This window comes from Acinonyx jubatus, chromosome A2, assembly GCF_027475565.1.
Source record: "Acinonyx jubatus isolate Ajub_Pintada_27869175 chromosome A2, VMU_Ajub_asm_v1.0, whole genome shotgun sequence".
Taxonomy (NCBI): domain Eukaryota; kingdom Metazoa; phylum Chordata; class Mammalia; order Carnivora; family Felidae; genus Acinonyx; species Acinonyx jubatus.
In genome coordinates this window covers 76,296,378-76,314,427 of record NC_069383.1, presented here as the reverse complement: position 1 = coordinate 76,314,427, position 18,050 = coordinate 76,296,378, and the positions used below count along the sequence as shown (strand labels likewise).

The following is an 18,050-nucleotide window of genomic DNA, read 5'->3' as shown; positions in this document are numbered from 1 at the left end:
TGTACATAGGCCCCACATATTGTACCATATAGTACAACTAGGTGGGTTAGAGTACAGAACCCTGTGGGAACACTTCACAGGGGCCATTTGAAACAGTATATAGTATTCAGAAACACCTGCTGTCTGGTTTGGTTTATACTTGTATAACTGTGTAAGTAAGACGTAAGCTTTTTATCTACGTGGGAGACCTGATTTTCAAAGCTTAGCCTTTCAGTCTCAAACCAGCTACTTCTAGCTGGTACTTGAAACTCTGCTCTGGGAAGCACTTGTATTCCCCAGCTGTGCAAAAGATCTACCAGTCTTCCTTCATACGCCTACTGAAGTCTAGCACATACTAAAGTTCCTGATGCAAAGCAGATGCTGAAAAATGTTTATATTCACTAAGTGAGTTAATGCTGTCCCAGTTGAGCCCTCCTACTGAACTGTACCAGTTTTGCTTCTACAGCAGTACTTTACCTGCATGGGGATTTCCTTGTATTTCTGTGGCCTGGGCACTGACACTGTTACTTTAGTTTATTATCCTTTACCGACTGAACATGAACATATTCTGGAAAAAAGGTAAACTTTTGATTTTAATCTCAAAACAAGGCATCTCAGACTTCCATTTCTAGAACTTTTATGAGGAGCACAAATAATTCTCTGGTAATGTTTTTTTAAGGGTGACACTGAAACTATAGAAATACATAATTAGATATCTATGTTTGCATTATTTTGTGAAGTATGTAAGTTTTAAGCTTTGTAAGATCTTTTGGTACCATTCTTCAATGGCAATTAAATATCTGTAATTTTATCTTAACTTTCAGGTAAAGAAGATACTCCCTCATTACTCGGTCTCTGTGGGTCTCTAACATCAGTGGCAAGTTACAAATCACTAACAAGTCTCAAATCTAATGACTACCTTGCAAGTCCCACAACAGAGATGACAAGTCCAGGCCTAACTCCATCCTGAAAAATTTTATGTAAAAGCCAGAAGTTTTTATGTTGCAAATGTTCTATTTACATAAGTTTGACTGCTGGGGAAAACCTTTGGAATTTTATATTGTTCTGGCACATGTATGGAATCCTTTTGCTTCTTTTAGAGAATTCAGTCTATTCCATGTGCCCTTCTGAGTGAAAAAAAATGATCCTGCCATTTTCATTTTAAGATTCTTAAATTTGTCACTGAGGAAGTTTAAATATGAATAGGCTTAAAAAACTTTCAAATATCCTTTAAATTAATAACCCATTGTAAACGGTGATGTATATTTATTATTTAGCTGATTTTCATGTATTTAAATGCATCATCATTGCCAGGCTGAGTTGAAGGTTTTATTCTAGAGACATGTTTTTTCTTTTACTCTCTTATTCAATGATTTTCTAAAAATGACATGTTAATTTCATTTTTTCATTAATTTCTTCCTATATTCTGATGTTTAAATGCCTTGTTTTTAATATGAGGAGGAAATTCTCAGCTGGTTTCATAGTGGCTTATTCAGTTTTGGTATCAAAATTCCATTAACATTTTATAAATTTTGTAGGAATGTGCCTTTAGGCCATCACTAAATTTATGAGGGTCATATGGGAAGTATTTTACAGCATTTCGGTAAAGTGGATAAATTTCTTATCTTTATTTTCCCCAAGATTTTCTTAAGAGGTTACATAAAAATATCAAGTATTCCTCAATAGTTAGAAAACATTTAAAAATGTACAATACTTCTTGAAAAAAACTCCAGGTTGATTTAAGGATTTGAGATCTTTGAAGTAAGGATTAGTAATCACCACACTAAATAATCTGACATAATAGGGTTGTTTTGTTGTCCCTTGTGTGCAACAATGAACCATGCCATGTTAACGTTAAAAATCCCTACACTTCTACTAAAGTTAGTTTTCTTTTTTGAAAAGTTATGTGCTATAAACTTTTTGCAGTTTTTGCAACTATATATTTCATCCATAAAAATCCCACCATACTGAAAGAAAAAAAAATGTATGAAGTATATTTTCTATAGTAAGTAATATGAGGAAAACACGATCAGTTGTGCCAAAGAAGTTTTCTATATTGTTTACATGAAGAGGACACAATACTTAATGGGGAATTTGTATGCTATTTTTGTTTATTAAGAAAACATTACATTCAAACTTAGGAGCTTGGACATAACAGGAAGAATGTTCCTCCTACAGCGATTTCTTTTATTCAGAGGAGGCAAGAAGAGCGCTGAATTTACTACATCGTTCTTTGCATTAGAAATGTGTAGGAGGAGTGTGGTGGTTCTCTGCAATACTTAGAGCTTTATTCTCATAATTTGGAATTTAGGATAAATAATAAGAAGGCTAGTCTTCTATGTAAGACACTTTAAGCAATGTTATTTCAGGGACAGAGGAGGCCTGGAAGCTGTTAAAATAAGTTATCCTAGATGTACCAGAACATATTCAGAGCTTTATTCCTTTAGCTTAAGGCTTTAGTACTTGTAAAAATGCAAATATTCTTGAAAATTGGTACCTTTTACCTGCTCTTAATTATGTATACCTTATTATGAGTGAGGTATCCAAAGCAATTTTTAATGAGCATGGGGCTGGAAGGAAGATATAAAATGAGGACAGTGGCAACACTGGGAGAAGAGAGTAAGAAACGGCTAAGTTGGGGAACTTGAAAAATTTGAAGCTGGCTTCTTAAGCACTATTGCTGCTTTCCTAAAAAACGATCAGAATGTGTAAAATGTTTTATCATTCACAGTCCACTCTGAACTGACATTTATTATTCCTCAGTGATTTAAAACAATTATTGTTAAATTTTTTCCATACATTTTTATAATACAGAAAGGAAATTCAAGATTCCATAATTGGTAATTTTCCAGATTTGTCTAATGCATTCAGTAACCTGTGCATCTTCACATGCTGCTAAATGCAGATTTAAACATGACATCTGAGGATCATGACTTTTCCTCCTTTCTTGGAGCTCTTGGTACAAAATTCATCTGCTGATGTGAATTCAGGTTTCTGTACAGTTCATTTCACACTTGTTATATATGTAATGTCTGCATGAGGAAACAATGTATGTCTCAATCTTTAATTTTAGGTGGTAGTGTTTATTGTTTACACACCCTATCCAAAATAGAATGCTGAATTGTATGCTGATATTTCCATGTGTATTTTGTTGCCTTGATGTACTATACTTGTTGCATGTATATTAAACGTTTTGTACTATGCATTAGTGGTTATATTTTTTCCTTGAAGTTACTTGATTCAAGTTGTACACTGAGCCTTGTGTTTTAGCAAATATGGTAAATGTATATTATTCAACACCTAAAATACTAATAGGACAAAAGTTTTAGAGAAATCTTTATTTTAACTCATATAAAATTAAATACCTTTTATTAAAAAAAATAACATGATATGGTTCAGAATACACAATATCTATTGAAGTGGTACAATACCATAGTGATTTGGGCAGTTGCTAATATAATTATACATCAGCCATATTTGTTTTCTCACCTATAAAATGGAAACATCACCATCTTCTCAGAACCTATGATAGCATCAAGAGGATGTCAGCATTAAAAGATATTATGTAAACTAAATTTTTATTTAAGTCATCTTTATTAGATTTACATAATTGTTTTCAATTGGTTAAAAATGTGTCTCAAATTTACAACTTAAGGAAATTCTCTGTAAAAGAAGTTCCTAGTCAAATCTCCAGTTTTGATAAATACACTGAATCACCTCTGAAATGTCACAGGACTCCTTTGAACATCAGGGCTCTTAAATATCTTTTAATCTTCTGAAGGAAAGCAGCCCCTATTTCACTTTAGATTTTGTTCTTTTTAACTGATGAGGGGATATAAAATTGTATCAATGACCTTATGGTCTCTTTCAAAAGTGTATTTTAGTCCAAACTAGTTCTTATTATAAGTCCCCATTATTTCTCTAAAACCCAAATAAAACCAAAGTTTCACTACATAAGACAGCCTTACTACATGTGACACATTCTAGTGTTTGCTGTGCTGTGTTGTGCTAAACTATGCTACCCTATTTTCTTTTCAGTTAAAAAAAAAAGCTGGTCTTGGAAAACCAACCAACCAACTCAACTCCATAATTACTAGAGCTATGCCAAAACATGCTTCTTTGGTTTCCCGTTGTCTTCTTGTTTTTCCACATTTGGGGCTCAATGCCTCCCACTTCCAGGTATGTTTAACTGGATCACCTGTCCTAATCATAGAAGTATGTCCCTGACACCCTGCCTCTCTGCTCCCAGGCTGAGTGGACAATCCCTCAGCTGTTCCATGTCTTCCTTTGCAAACCTGTCAAACACCTCTGCCGTCTCCTTGTAGCTGGTGACAGTATCTGAAGTATTTTCTTATCTCAAGTGCTCTTTATACTGCCTACCACATAAAAGATCTGAGTAAATGTTGAATGTTAAAATTTATTTAAAAAGTTCATTTTGGAGAAAAAATTCAAAACTGATTCAAAAAATTCAAAACTTTCCTACATCCTTGGAACTCGTACTCCAGAAAGAGGGAAGAATTTAAAAAAGTCATATGTGATACCATATGTTTTCACTCTGTGGATCCTGAGAAACTTAACAGAAACCCATGGGGGAGGGGAAGGAAAAAAAAAGAGTGGGAGAGAGACAAAGCATAAGAGACTCTTAAAAACTGAGAACAAACAGGGTTGATGGGGGGTGGGAGGGAGGGGAGGGGAGGTGATGGCCATTGAAGAGGGCATCTTTTGGGATGAGCACTGGGTGTTGTATGGAAACCAATTTGACAATAAATTTCATATATTAAAAAAAAGTATCAAAAAATGCATAAAAAAGTCATGTGGTTAAATATGTATAGTGAATAGTTTTCTTAGAAATAAAAGAAAAATTTATTTTAATTTCATCTCTGCTTTTTTAATAAGTCAAATGTGTATTATATGGAAGGTAGCAAGTATGTAATACATGGATTTATTAAAAAACTTACACATAAATCAAATGTATGTGTTAGAAAACTTAACATAAATAGAAGGAAACTGCTTTCAGAAACATTACATAGAATATAATTTCTAGCCAAGCACTTTTTAGCTGCTATTTATTTAAATAAAACATTAATGCTTCTCTACCTCTACCACCTAAGTACAGAAAAAGCTTCATTTCACTCTTCTTTTCATCCAGATACGCTGCATGTAGTATGTATTAGAAAAGCTTCGAAGGAATTAGATTTATTTATTTTAATCCTGAATGATAAGAATTTTCCATATATGCAGTCATACAGTACTGGGGATGGTGGCAGTATCCCTGTTGGTATTACTATTAAGGTGAAATATCAGACTGCTTCTTAAAAGTTACAAATTAAAATTTTTGTTTTCTACTGATCAGTTACCAAAAAGAAGCATAACAGAACCAAGGTAAATTTAATACTGTTAAAAAAATAAAATAAAATAAACTTAATACTGTTAAACATCAGTGTTCAAGATAAAACTTTCTTATATAAAGTATAGCATTAAAATAATGATTTTGTATGAAAATATTTAGCTTGAAGCACAGTCATACTTTTAAGAAATCAAAATATTTTAATGAAAATGTCAAAGTCATAAATATTTATGATTTTATAGATATTGCAATTTTAAGGTAAATCAATAGAGGGTAAAGCAAACACAAAAGACTACATACACACACGATCTGTTCTGGTGAAACAGATAAACTCTTTTCTATAATACAAAGTACATTAGTTCCTCTACAAACACTAGAGGTCTGTCACCTGAACATATTACTCTATTTTAGAACAAAAAATACTTCACATTTCCTAGCATACATGTAGACTGCAATAAAGTGCTTTTTCTTATAGGATACAGATCCTGGGAAAATGAAACAAAAACAAAAAAAGGGTATCACTTTTGTCCTGTCTTCATAACCCTTCCCTGTCTCATTCCTGCAGTCATAAGCAACATTACTGAGGCGTTAGCCTACAGTGACTGAAAGCTATTTCTTCAAGGAAACTGCTGCCTCTTTAGTCTCTTGATCTAGCATACTAACATGAAGATGTGTAAAATCGAGGGACATTTTGGAAATATTTTGTGTCTTATACTATATTAGTAATCTCTATTGTGTTAGAAGAAGCCAGTACAAGTGACCTAGAGAACTCCACAAACAGTGATATCTGAATTACAAGATGGCTGAAACCAGAGGCCCTTCCTAGGCTGAAACAGAAATTTTACTAATGTAAATCTAATGTGGTTTTCTGCTCAGCCAAGAGCTACTGTGCCAAACATTTAACACCATCAGAAAGACGACTCCTCTTTTGCAGAAACAGTGAATAATAGTCTTTAATCATAAAAAATATCACCTATATCACATAAACAGTTATATTTTGATTCATAAAGATAAAATAGCCATACCTTTGAGTGAAGAAATCCTAACACTGGTGAAGCCTTAAAACAGCAACAGGAAGTAAAAAAAAAAAAAAAAATCTAATGCATTTGAATTAAAGAAAGTAATAGGTATTATTTGCTAAATGCAAATAATGTTACTTAAAGACTGCCATCTATTATATACTTTGCTGAAATACTTAAATATCTACATGCATGATTTAGGTATGTATAAAAGACTTGGGCATTTTTCTTCTAGACTCTCCACATCATTAAGAACACAATTCAAAATGTTCTGATACATCCTACACATTCTCAATTATCAAACTCTCAGATTATTGCTTTCAGTACTTAGGAATAATTTTTCTTTTCTTTACAGGGACATTTAATGGATGTGATTTCTGGAATATCTTTTTCAGTATCTCAAAAATTAGGGTAACAGAATTTATTTTTAACTTAGGATTATGATTTAGAGGCAAAGCAGAAACTAGTACTCATTTAAGTTATAAAACAGAAAATAAATCATTTTGAGATAATGGTGAGAGTTCTTGCCTAAGAATCTCCAACTTATTATTTGGCTTTGGTTGTTACTTCAAGTTGAAACAGCATCACTGGTATTGTTGTCTTCTGGCATTTTGCATCTGGAAAAAAGCCTTCCCAGATTCATAGGTACTGATCATAATGGCACAAGCAGGAGCAATTTTAATTAAACGGGGAATGAGGCCTGAAAAGAGAATAGAAAAAAATCAGAACAAATTTTACCTTATGTTTAAAAAATGTAATTTATTTGATTTCATTCTGATAATGATCAAATGAAGTGATGTATCAAACACTGTGCCATCAACTGGTATCAAAGAACAAGCCAAATTACTCCCAAGCTCCTCACTTTAATTCCGCTTTACTTTATACAGAAGTTTCATCTTATTAAATCTATTCAGATTTTTTTTAACTTAAAGATGTTTAGGGAGAAGTCATAAATGTGTAATATTTTCAATAATTTTCTGCTAATTTAGGAAAAGGACAGACTGAAAAATAATCATTTTATTCAACAATTTGGTAAAATAAGTATTTTTACCTGTAAATAATCCTGCAAACCCATTCTTAGCAACAATGTTCTTCATGATAGTCCACGTTGACATATGCAAAGGCATAGAAACTAAATGTTAAAGAAATGATACATTATAAATTACCACTTAATTATTTCTAATACATATGACATACATCAAGTATTTATGGTCTTTGGGAATGTGGGGTGTATAATTTCATTATACTAAGAAAAGATCTATCTACCCAAAACTTACCCAAAGTCTTATATTTAATAGTCGGATTCATTAAAAAGAAAAAATAGAAAAATGTTGAAGGTTAAAGGTGTATAGTGTATAATATAGTGTATAATTATAGTGTATAATTTGTCACTGAGGTTCAAACATAAAGCTATAAATGAGCTATTCATGCGCAAAGTTTACTTACCTTTATTTTACACAACGATTCTAAGCAGCTGGCTTAACCCAAAGACTACTAGACACAGTAAGTAAAACAAGAAAGAGGCTGCTATGAAGCAGACACACTACTATGCAAACACTGTGATAGCTGCACACGGAAGTTGTCAAGGTCTTGGTTTGACACCAGTTGGATGAGGGGCAAACACTCCTCTATTATCCTCATTAGCTGCTGGGAGCTGCTATTAGACTCCACAATCACCAATGTGAACATGGATGAGTGAGTCATTAAGAAAGATTAAAGTATATAGTATTAAGCATGGCCAGGGGAAAAAGGGAAAGGGTGGAGAAAGAGAGCTTTCAGAAATGGCTTTTTAGAATTTTGCCACTTAATGGAATGGGGGACTCATTATCTCAAATCTCATTTATATAAATATCAGATTCTCTATGAAGATAAATGAGGCCTTGTTATTTAAGAAGCTATATGATCAATATAAATAGTATAAATATAATAATTATAGCAACCCAATAAAAGGACATTTTTTAAACCAAGAACAAAGTATTTATGAATGAAATTTAACTTTCTAAAGAAAGTCAATGACAAAAACTTTATACTATGAGTCGGCAACTTCTGCATATTTGAATTATTCCATTTAAATTTTGGAAACAACTGGTGTAAGAAAGGAAACCGAATAGCCAGGTATTTTCTGATCTTGTAGAATTCAAGCCCCATACCAGTCCCTGTTTAAAGACTAAGGTGCAATAAATGCAAAAGAGAACAGACAGAAAGAGTTATTAACTGAAGATTAAGTCTCAGTAGAGCTCCAAAGCGATCTCCACAATATCTCCTGCCTAAGTTCCAACACTGAAGAGCTATTCCTATAGGAATATTGTAAGGGAACACCGTTGGTTACTATGTATTTCAAGCATAGACAACAATAAAATACTCATTTACTGACCATCCACATTTTTCAAATCCTAACACCTGTATCTTTTAGCTACAATTGAAGTCCTCAATATATTCCTTCTCAATACTATTGCTCTCCTTAGATGTAACCACTCTCTCTCCTTTTTCCTTTATCTTTCTCATGCATGTGTTTAAACCTTTACTACATGTGAACATATCCATAAATAATACATACTCTTGCTTTTTATGCTCTTAAACTTTATATAAATGCTATATGACATTGTACATTTGTAATGTGCTTTTAGGATTATCTATGTTGACAAGCATAGCTATATTTTATTCATTTTCATTGCTGTATGGTATTGCATTATATGAATGATCACAATTTACCCATTTCTTTGCTAGGGGCTATTTCAGTGCTTTCTAACTTTTGGGGATTATAATTCTTTCAGTGAGTATCCCTGTACATGTGCAGACATTTCTCTAGGGCACATATCTTAGGTGGAACTTCTTGTTCAGAGAGCCTTCTTGGCATTGCCAGATTATTTTCCAAACTCATACTCTCACCTGCCCAGCATTCGCATTACCATTGCTCCGTATCCTCCCCAACAACCCAATGGGGATGTGAGCCAGGTTTATGAAGTGGAAACCTGAGATTAAATTTTTTTAAGTTTATTTATTTATTGAGAGAACAAGTGAGCAAACGTGGAGGAGGGGCAGAGAAGGAGAGAGAGAGAATCCCAAGCAGGCTCCATACTGCAGCACAAAGCCTGATGTGGGGCTTGAACTCATGAACCTTGAGATCATGACCTGAGCTGAAATCAAGAGTCAGGTGCTTAACCGCACCCAGGTGCCTGAAACCTGAGATTAAAATTTTTAATTAAATATAAATGATGGACTCAGGACTACATAAATGATAGGACTACATCCTAAAGTGCTTCTTTTCCATTAGATTATGAGCTGTTGGACACTGCTTCATTTGTCTGTATATACCAGAGTGGAGGAGCCACTACAACTGGAACATTTGGTAGGGATAAATAATATATAAAAATGAAAAAAATATGGGCTATTTATCACTCAAATCAGAAGTGTAGTTTTCAGTAGAAGTAAATATAACTGGTTCATAGCTGAAGCAGAGGAACAGGTAAAAGTGACCAAAAATAATCATCTAAAATTAAGACCCAAGGCTTATTCTAGATTTCTCCTTTGGGGTTTACTGGAGAAACATAAGGAAAAAAACAGCTATCATCGGTAAGAGCTGAATCTAGTGAAAGAAGATGCCTCCCTGATGCCAGTCTCAACGAGGATGTATAATCATTATCATCTAGGGAACATTTTCAAAATACACAAGCTAGGGCCCCAGATTAGAACTATTATATGAGAGTCCACTGGGGGTGGTGGCCAGCTTCAGATGTAGTAAAAGAGCACCCCAGCTGACTCCAAAGAGTATTTACCCAGAGAAGTGACTCTCAAACCTTAGCCTCAGAATTTACCTGTAGAGATTCCCATCTTCTCCCTGTCACCATGTCTGTGCCCTCATGGCCATAGTCATGAATCACAATAAAGAAATATTCCCACTATAGTAAATACTTAATGCAATTGAGGAAAGAGGAATTATGATTAGTTGGAAAGAAGAATGAAACAGTTAATTTCAAACTACCAAGGGAGAACAGATAGGGCATAGGCAGCTAAAAGGCTCCCACCTAAAACAGGGAACTGGAAGAACCCTGATAATCAACTTTGATTACTTCTCGGGTTTTAGTTAGCTCCTATTATTAGTGGGAACTAGGACTATGGAAAGTCAAGGACAAAGTTGTCATCGGATTCAGTTTCAGGGTTCGGTAAGCAATGTTTTTTTCAACATATTATAATACCTATTTTACTTTGTATGCAAAATCTTCTGGTGGGTCAAAACTATTTACATTATTATAAGAGACTTATCAGTCAGAAGGTTTACATGACATAATTTTGTAAGGGGTAATTTCCAGTGGGTTTGCCACATTTTCCATAGATAATAATAATGACAGATCTGGTGGAAGCAACTAAGAGTACACTTTTGTTCTAGAAGAAATTACAGGTTATATAAAGAAGGAAAAATTGGATAATATGAAGAAAAAACCTATCCAAAGAAGCTAAAAAATAAACAGAAAAAAAAAAAAGAAATATGTATACTAATGAAACAAACAAGAGACGATGGGTTCCTAGTAATTTCCTACCCTTCACCCTAATTTGTCTAGATTTATTTGAAAGGATAATTATAGGGGCGCCTGGGTGGCTCAGCTGGTTAAGAGTCTGACTCTTGATTTCAGTTCTGGCCATGATCTTATGGTTTATGAGATGGAGCCCCCACACAGTCTGTGAGAGCAAGTCCTGTCTCAGGCTCTGCTAGTGTGGAGCCTGCTTGGGATCCTCTCTCCTTCTCTCTCTGCCCCTTCCCTGCTCCCATTCTTCCTCTCTCTTTCAAACTCTTAAAAAAAAAAAAAGTTATATAGTATGCAATCTTTTTTTTTTTTTAATTTTTTTTTAACGTTTATTTTTACTTTTGAGACAGAGAGAGACAGAGCATGAACGGGGAGGGGCAGAGAGAGAGGGAGACACAGAATCGGAAACAGGCTCCAGGCTCTGAGCCATCAGCCCAGAGCCCAACGTCGGGCTTGAACTCACGGACCATGAGATCGTGACCTGAGCTGAAGTCGGACGCCCAACCGACTGAGCCACCCAGGCGCGCCTAGTATGTAATCTTCTATATAGCAGGTATGAGACTTAATTGATGGCAGGCAAAAGAGATTTTTAAATTTCTTAAATTTTGGAGGGGATTGAGAGTATTTTTTCTGGGCATTTCATTCTAACAGTATATTATAGTTTCAGTTAAGGCAGCAAAGGAAAAAAATCTTGTTTCCTTATTTTTCTTCTACCTGGAAAGAAAAACAAAAACAAAAACAATCATGGCATCCTGAAAATGTTTTAAATTAATAAAACTTACTTTTATGACATTCATCTATCCAAAGTTGTGTCTGCTTTTGTGTTTTTACCACATCAAACGGCAAAGTTGCAATAGCTGCAATCTGTCAAAAAGTAAAATTGATTAAATTTACCTTTAAATTTTTTCTAAATGTTTTTACATTATTCTAAATAGGAAATTACTTCAGGATAATAATGGAAATCATAACTAAACTGAAACTTAAAATGAAACATTATCTATTCAAAGAGAAGTTGTTATTAAAGAAAAAATAACGTGTCCTATATATTTCTCCCCAAATTCAAAAGTAAATAGTCTCAAAAAAGCTCTGCTACTTTCCTGAGGTCACACAACTACTAGTGATAGAGTCAGAATTAGAACCAGACAGACCACTGACTCCAAAACCAGTATACACAAATTTCCGATGCTCCTGTAGGTCCTACTATTCCTTTACTACACATGAAGGTGTAGAGGGAGAGAGAATCCCAATATAATATTTTAAAACAAATTCTCGGGGCGCCTGGGTGGCTCAGTTGTTTAAGCGTCCCACTTCGACTCAGGTCACGATCTCGCGGTCTGTGAGTTCGAGCCTGGCGTCGGGCTCTGGGCTGATGGCTCAGAGCCTGGAGCCTGCTTCCGATTCTGTGTCTCCCTCTCTCTCTACCCCTCCCCCGTTCATGCTCTGTCTCTCTCTGTCTCAAAAATAAATAAACGTTAAAAATAAAAAAATAAAACCAAAATTCTCAATTATTTAGTAAGCATTTAAAAATTCCAATATTTTTAAATTGATTAAAAAAAATTTACATGAACAACACTTTATGGGTTTCAACATCTTTATCAAATATAGCTACAGTAGTTCACAAATCACACTTTTAAAAACATCTAAAAGTGAATCGATGATTATTTTCAAAATGACCTAATTAAGGTTTTTTTTTAAGAGTAAATTCCCTAAAGAATGTGTCATAATACTTGACATAATAGCCATGCAAAGTAAAAATGTTTTTCTTCCCAATTCACATTTGACAATAGGCTCCCAAAATGTTCCCCAAAATCAATTACATTGTATTTCACCCTAACGATGTTGTTTTAAGTTTCTGAACTAACATCAGTTTCAAAGATCTCAGGTAAGTGAAAATCAATCATTATTTCTCCCTTTCTATAATCTAGCATGTAGTAGCCAAAGGTAGCAACAATGTTATATAAGCCTTTGACACTTTCTAAAATGATGTGGCTTAGGCTGTTCTGTTTCCTGACAGAAAGTCTGAACATAACACTCATGTACTTTTTCTGTTACAGAAACAAATTTTTATTTGAAAACAGTCAAAGGGCAGCATTATAGGGCATCTAAAAGTAGGGAATTTTCCTTCATATTTTTGGAAAGCTGGTATAAAATCCTGGAGCCATGATCCAACTTTTTAAAAAAAGATATTAAGCATTTATTTTTATGTACAAAGTTGATTTTGTGATTCATCTGTTATAAATTTCAATATATAATAGTACTTGTTTTTCTTCATTCATGCTGGATTAAGATATAATGAAAATACAATTAAGTTACATTTAATCACCTCACAAATAAGAAGAATAATGAAAATACCTTGCTGGTTTTTAACTACTTAAATTACTCAAAAAGTCAATGGGCGTATAACTTACAGAGTTAAATCTGACAGAGCCCAGACCTGGAAACGCTCAAATCTAAGTTTTGAGCTCAATCACAGTGGCTTCCTTAGCTCCAAGTTTTCTGGTACAATTATTCCAGTATTTTTCTGCAGGTCTCCATCCCTTCACTATGCTCCTTCAATCTTGTTTTCATTTGGTTCCAATAGGTCAGCATCTCATTCTAGGTCATTACAAATTCCTTTTGTGTAAGACCACTACACAACTTTACCTTATGTGGAGGAGTTAGAAAAAGTGAACTCTCTACTACCTAAAAACGGTCATCAGAGATTCTTTCCTTCTGATTGTAATTTCTGTTAAAATTCCTTTAAGGAATGCTTACCAAAATGTTCCCAAAGAAATAGGAATTAGCGCAGAGGATGAAATTACTTCTATACAATCTGATTATACATATGAAATGACACTCCATGAAAAATTACCTAACCAGATCTACTGGCATTTAATTTAATGAACAAACGGGCAAATATCTGGTAAATAATAAAGCACTATTATAACTGTAATGATCTAAGAAATCCAAATTTTTTTCAGAAAAATGTATTTGTAATATAATAAAACGATGGACACAAAGTACATTTTAAGACATTTAATGACTAATAATTTATTTCCTCAAAAGGGGATAGTCAATACTTTCAGCCGTGCGGCCCAAAAGTGGTATCTCAACAGATAGGAAATGCTATATAATTTGTTATAATAAGACAACTACCGTTATTCTGGAAAATTAACAACAAAATAATATAAACTTACAGAACCAGACAATGCCCCTGAAGTAAAGTGGATCATAAATGTTGGTTTATATAAACCAGATTTCTCACACAGCCACTTCTTTAAAACTTCATAGTTATACCAGTACAGTGCTATAAAAACAGAGAATGAAATGAACATAGAATTTAGAAGTAAAATGTGAACTTTATTTATAAATATATATATTAAAGGAAAAGAGTAATTCTAACCTTGACACACCCTACTTCCTGCTTGGACACATACTAGATGAGATTGAAAAAGAAGGGGGCAGGGGGAAGGGAAGAACCAAATTCTCAGAAATGTTCTAGCAGTCTTATAAACAAAAAGAACCCCTATGCAACAGTAAAGTAGGACTTTAATTCCAAAGCCTGACAAGGTCAGTAGGAGAAAACAAAATTACAGTTCAATCTCATTCATTAACAAAGGTATAAAGATTCTTAAAAAAATAAAAAATAAAAAAAAAGCAACTGAAGCCAGAAGTATTTTATAAAAGATCATACACTATGACTAAAGTGGGTTTTCATAAGAGGAATGCAAAGGTAGTAAATATAGCAAATAAATGCCAAAGACTGTATTAAAATGCCCATGCAATAATCTAAAATTGATGGAAAAGCATTTCATAAAATTCAACACATTTTCATTTAAAGCAAAGCAATTTCTTGAAAACCTGGGATAAAAGAGAATTTCTTTAAATAGAAAAAGGATATGCATCAAAAACAATAGCAAAAGTAATTAATGGTGAAACAACAGAAGTATTTCCTTTAGAATGAGAAAAAATGATAGGGATGTGACATTATCATCGCTATTTATTATTCAAAACTGTTCTACGGAGCATAGTAAGATAGAAAAAAAATAAAAGCTCTAATGATTAAAAATGAACAAAGTAGTTATAATTTATATATTAATGTCTATATAGAAAATCCAAAAGACAAAATTATTAATAGAAATTTAAAAGTAGCTGAATATTAAACACAATCTAACAGACAAAAATTAATTATAACACTGCACCAGCCCAAGATTTGGAATTTTTATTTTATTTTATTTTATTTTATTTTTATTTAAAATAGCTACCAAGAGGAGTTAAGATGGTAGAATAGGAAGGACCCCATGCTTGCCTCATTCCTTAAACTCAACTAGATAAATACTAAATCAATCTGAACAGCCAGGAAATTGACCTGAGGACTGAGAACACAAACTGCACGTCTAGAGGAGAAAAGAGGCCACATCATGGAGGGGAGGAGATGGAGAGATGTGATTTGGGAGAGAAAGAACCTGGTTCTGTGGACGGGTGGGGGCCCTGATCAGGGAGAGAGGGGAAGAGATAGGGAAGGAGGGAAAGAAAAATACTGGATTACAAATGTAGACATAGGAAACTCAGTAACACCATAAAACATAGTAACATTCATCTCATAGGAGTCCCAGAAGAAGAGAGGGAAAAGGAGGCAGAAGGTTTATTTGAGCAAATTACAGATGAAAACTTTCCTAATCTGGGGAAGGAGACAGACATCCACATCCAGGAAGCACAGAGACAGACCTCCCATCAAAATCAATAAAAGCAGGCCAACACTGAGACATGCTGTAGTAAAATTTGCAAAATACAGAGATATGGTAAGAATCCTGAAAGCAACAAGGGAAATGAAAACTGTAACTTACAAGGAAAGACAAGGTTCACAGCAAATCTCTTCACAGAAACTTGGCAAGCCTGAAGGGGTGGCATAATATATTTATTCAACGTGCTGAATGGGAAAAATATGCAGCCAAGAATACCCTATCCAGCAAGGCTGTCATTCAGAACAGAAGGAGAGATAAAGAGTTTCCCAGAGGGGTGCCTGGGTGGCTCAATCAGTTAAGCTACCCAACTTTGGCTTAGGTCATGATCTTTTGGTTTATGAGTTCAAGCCCCACATCAGGCTCTGTGCTGACAGCTTGGAGACTGGGGCCTGCTTCAGATTCTGTGTCTCCCTCTCTCGCTGTTCCTCTCCGCTCACACTCCCTCTCAAAAATAAATAAAACATTAAAAAAAAAGTTTCCCAGAAAGACAAAGAAACTAAAGAACTTCATGACCACTCCTAAAACAGCCCTGCAATAATTAAAGGGGACTTTTTGAGTGGGAAAAGAAGACCAAAAGCCACAAAGACAGAAACAATGACAAAACAAGTAATAAAATGGTAGTAATAAATTCATATCTATCAATAATTACTCTGAATGTAAAGGAACTAAACGCTCTAACCAAAAGACATAGGGTGTCAGAATGGATTACCAAAACAAGACCCATCTACATGTTGGCTACAAGAGATTTATCTTAGACCTAAAGAAATCTGCAGATTGAAAGTGAGGGGTGGAAACCATTTATCAGGCTAATGGACATAAAAAGAAAGCTGGAATAGCCAAACCTGTATCTGACAAACTAGATTTTAAACCAAAGAATGTAACAAGAGATGAAGAAGGAAATTAAATAATAAAGGGGTCTATCTAATGAGATGATCTAACAATTTTAAATATTTATGCCCCCAACTTGAAACCCCTAAATATGTAAGTGGGACTTTAACACCCCACTTACAACAATGGACAGATCATCTAAGCAGAAACTCAACAAGGAAACAATGGCTTTGAATAACACACTGGACCAGAGGGATTTAACAGAGATCTTCAGAACATTTCATCCTAAAGCAGAATACACACTTTTTTGAGTACACATGGAACAGTCTCCAAAACAGATCACATACTGGGTCACAAATCAGGCCTAAGCAAATACAAGAAGATTGATATCATACTATACATTTTTTCTGCCTGCAATGCTATGAAACTTGAAGTTAATCACAAGAAAAAATTTGAAAAGACTATAAATACATGTAGGTTAAAGAACATCCTAATAAAGAATGAATGAGTTCGCCAGGAAATTAAAGAAGAAATAAAAAATAATACATGGAAGCCAATGAAAATGGAAACATAACAGTCCAAAACCTTTGGGATGCAGCAAAGGTGGTCCTAAGAGGGAAATATATAGCAATCCAGGCCTTCCTAAAGAAGGAAGGAAAGTCTCAAATACATGACCTAACTTTACATCTAAAGGAGCCAGAAAAGGAACAGCAAATAAAGCTTAAAGCAAGCACAAGTAGGGAAATAATAAAGATTAGAGCAGAAATAAATGATATAGAAATGAACCAACAAACAAAAACAAAACAATAAAACAAATTAATGAAACCAGGAGCTTGTTCTTTCAAAGAATTAACAAAATTGATAATCCCCTAGGCAGACTTATCAAAAAAAAGAGAGCAAAAGGACCCAAACAAATAAAACCATGAATGAAAGAGCAGAGATCACAACCAATACCACAGAATTAATTATAAGCGATTATTATGAAAAATTATAAATTTATAAAATATTATAAAGCTGTAATCATGAAGACAGTATGGTACTGGCATAAAAACGGACACAAAGATCAGTGGATCAGATTAGAAAGTCTAGAAGTGGATCCACAACTACATGGTCAACTAATTTTCAACTAAGCAGGAAAGAATATCCAGTGGAAAAAAGACAGTCTCTTCTACAAATGGTGCTAGGAAAACTGGTCAGCGACATGCAAAAGAATGAAACTGTACAACTTTCTTATACCATACACAAAAATCAATTCAAAATGAATGAAAGACGTAAATGTGAGACCTGAAACCATCAAAATGCTAGAGGAGAACACAGGTAGCAACTTCTTTGATCTTGGCTATGGCACTTCTCACTAGACACATCTCTGGAGGCAAGGGAAACAAAAAACAATCATCAACTCTTGGAACTTCATCAAGATAAAAAGCTTCTGGACAGTGAAGGAAACAGTCAACAAAACTAAAAGACAGCCTATGGAATGGGATATTTGCAAATGACATATCAGATAAAGGGTTAGCACCCAAAATCTATAAAGAACTTATCAAACTCAATACCCAAAAAACAATCCAGTTAAGAAATGGGCTGAAGCCTTAAATAAACATTTTTCCAAAGAAGACATCCAGGTGGCTAA

At 34.1% G+C, this 18,050-nt stretch overlaps 2 protein-coding genes across 13 annotated transcripts in view; one reads left to right on the top strand and one right to left on the bottom strand.

The window, feature by feature from the left end:
- The window catches only part of RUNDC3B (RUN domain containing 3B), a 149,480-nt gene extending 142,643 nt beyond the window's left edge, over nucleotides 1–6,837 (top strand). For 6 of the 9 annotated variants that reach the window (XM_027071811.2, XM_027071809.2, XM_027071812.2 and 3 more), the window contains one exon: nucleotides 804–3,180. In XM_027071811.2, the coding sequence (XP_026927612.1) occupies nucleotides 804–949 (146 nt within the window). In that variant the 3' untranslated portion in view covers nucleotides 950–3,180. Of the gene's footprint in view, nucleotides 1–803; nucleotides 3,181–4,017; nucleotides 4,619–6,700 lie in introns of those variants that run through there. The other 3 variants (XR_008296876.1, XR_008296875.1, XM_053218507.1) reach the window with 2 other exon arrangements.
- The window catches only part of SLC25A40 (solute carrier family 25 member 40), a 68,172-nt gene that overhangs the window by 9,853 nt on the left and 40,269 nt on the right, over nucleotides 1–18,050 (bottom strand). The window contains exons 9-13 of one of the 4 annotated variants that reach the window (XR_003424555.2): nucleotides 14,045–14,154; nucleotides 11,651–11,732; nucleotides 7,397–7,477; nucleotides 6,874–7,045; nucleotides 6,352–6,384 (exon numbers count right to left, since the gene is read on the bottom strand). Coding sequence is in view for 1 of the 4 variants with exons in the window: in XM_015085882.3 (XP_014941368.2) it covers nucleotides 6,930–7,045; nucleotides 7,397–7,477; nucleotides 11,651–11,732; nucleotides 14,045–14,154 (389 nt within the window). In the remaining 3 variants the exon portion in view is untranslated. Of the gene's footprint in view, nucleotides 1–5,503; nucleotides 7,046–7,396; nucleotides 7,478–11,650; nucleotides 11,733–14,044; nucleotides 14,155–18,050 lie in introns of those variants that run through there. The other 3 variants (XR_003424554.2, XR_003424553.2, XM_015085882.3) reach the window with 3 other exon arrangements.